The sequence below is a fragment of the Nansenia antarctica genome (genome assembly GCF_963989245.1).
Source record: "Nansenia antarctica genome assembly, chromosome: 8".
NCBI lineage: Eukaryota > Metazoa > Chordata > Actinopteri > Argentiniformes > Microstomatidae > Nansenia > Nansenia antarctica.
Genome location: NC_137678.1, coordinates 10,722,543 through 10,723,619, shown reverse-complemented (window position 1 = coordinate 10,723,619; position 1,077 = coordinate 10,722,543). Strand labels below are relative to the sequence as shown.

The 1,077-nt window shown below is 39.6% G+C and overlaps 1 protein-coding gene across 1 annotated transcript in view; it reads left to right on the top strand.

Annotated features, from left to right (window-relative positions):
- Positions 1-453: 453 nt before the first annotated feature.
- LOC308163844 (leukotriene A-4 hydrolase-like) overlaps positions 454-1,077 on the top strand; it is a gene marked incomplete at its 5' end in the record, with an annotated part of 21,764 nt that continues 21,140 nt past the window's right edge. Inside the window, one exon of the mRNA XM_080538030.1 lies at positions 454-464. Coding sequence (XP_080394156.1) covers positions 454-464 — 11 coding nt within the window. The remainder of the gene's footprint in view (positions 465-1,077) is intronic.

Genomic DNA, 1,077 nt, shown 5'->3' with positions numbered 1-1,077 from the left:
ACTTTCTCGCCTGAAAACATATTAAAACTTCATAAAATGACATGTTAACACCCAAAATTACATATTTTAGCTAATGGAGGTTTAAAATGGAGGTTTAAATTCGTCGCTCCTGGCGAAATGCATTCGGGGAGGCAGTATGCATAGTGTGTAAATGGTCGGCTGGTTTTCACATACTTATGAATTTAGTAGGCAGTATGCAGTATATACTCATTGAGTATGCTAGTATGCAGTATGCTAGTATACCATTCCGAACACAGCCTCTGACCTGATAAACTCTTCTAATACTGTTCATACCTGGCACCTGAGAGACAGAGAGAGTATGAGTGTTTAAGTGGCATCAAACACGGTGATCCATGCCAGAGAAAGTGTTTACTCTGTAGCAACCTTAGTCCTGATCACAAATATTATTCTGATTACAGTTTATATTGACTGGAAACAATATGATGATTGGAAATGATAGATCGGTAAGAAGAGCATATCTGTAAAACCACATGTTATAAAAACAGATCAGCCCTGTAAAGGGTTAATTCTGTTCCAGGGAGAAGAGCTGTAATCGGGAGGGGAGGAGCATTTCCACGTCAGTTTGCTGAAATGAAACTAAACTGTGTAGAGACGTAAAGTGTATCGTGGACGAGAGCAGACTCTCACAAACTCCTGAGAAATCGTCCTCAAACTAGCATCTATCACACATACAGTATAAAGGACAGAGACATCTATCACACATACAGTATAAAGGACAGAGACAGCGTCCACACTCTCACAGAATCACAGACAGGTGAGTTGAGAGACTTACATGGACAAGTCAAGATAAACTATTCACTCTCTCTCCTTTATAGACAGTTCCGTATGTAAAAGTTCTTGATTTGGTTGAAGGATATTGGATATTTTCTATGTGATGTAGAATAATGTTATCATTATCGGTTGCTGTATAATCTCATAAGACAGTCTTGACAGCTCCATAGTTCAAACTATCGAGATCTGATTGATTCCAGGAAATGCTTTATGGTGACACCTCTGGTCTCTCTAGATATGGATTCCTCCAGCAGTCTCCTGTCTGAGGAGCAGTTCCTGTGTTCT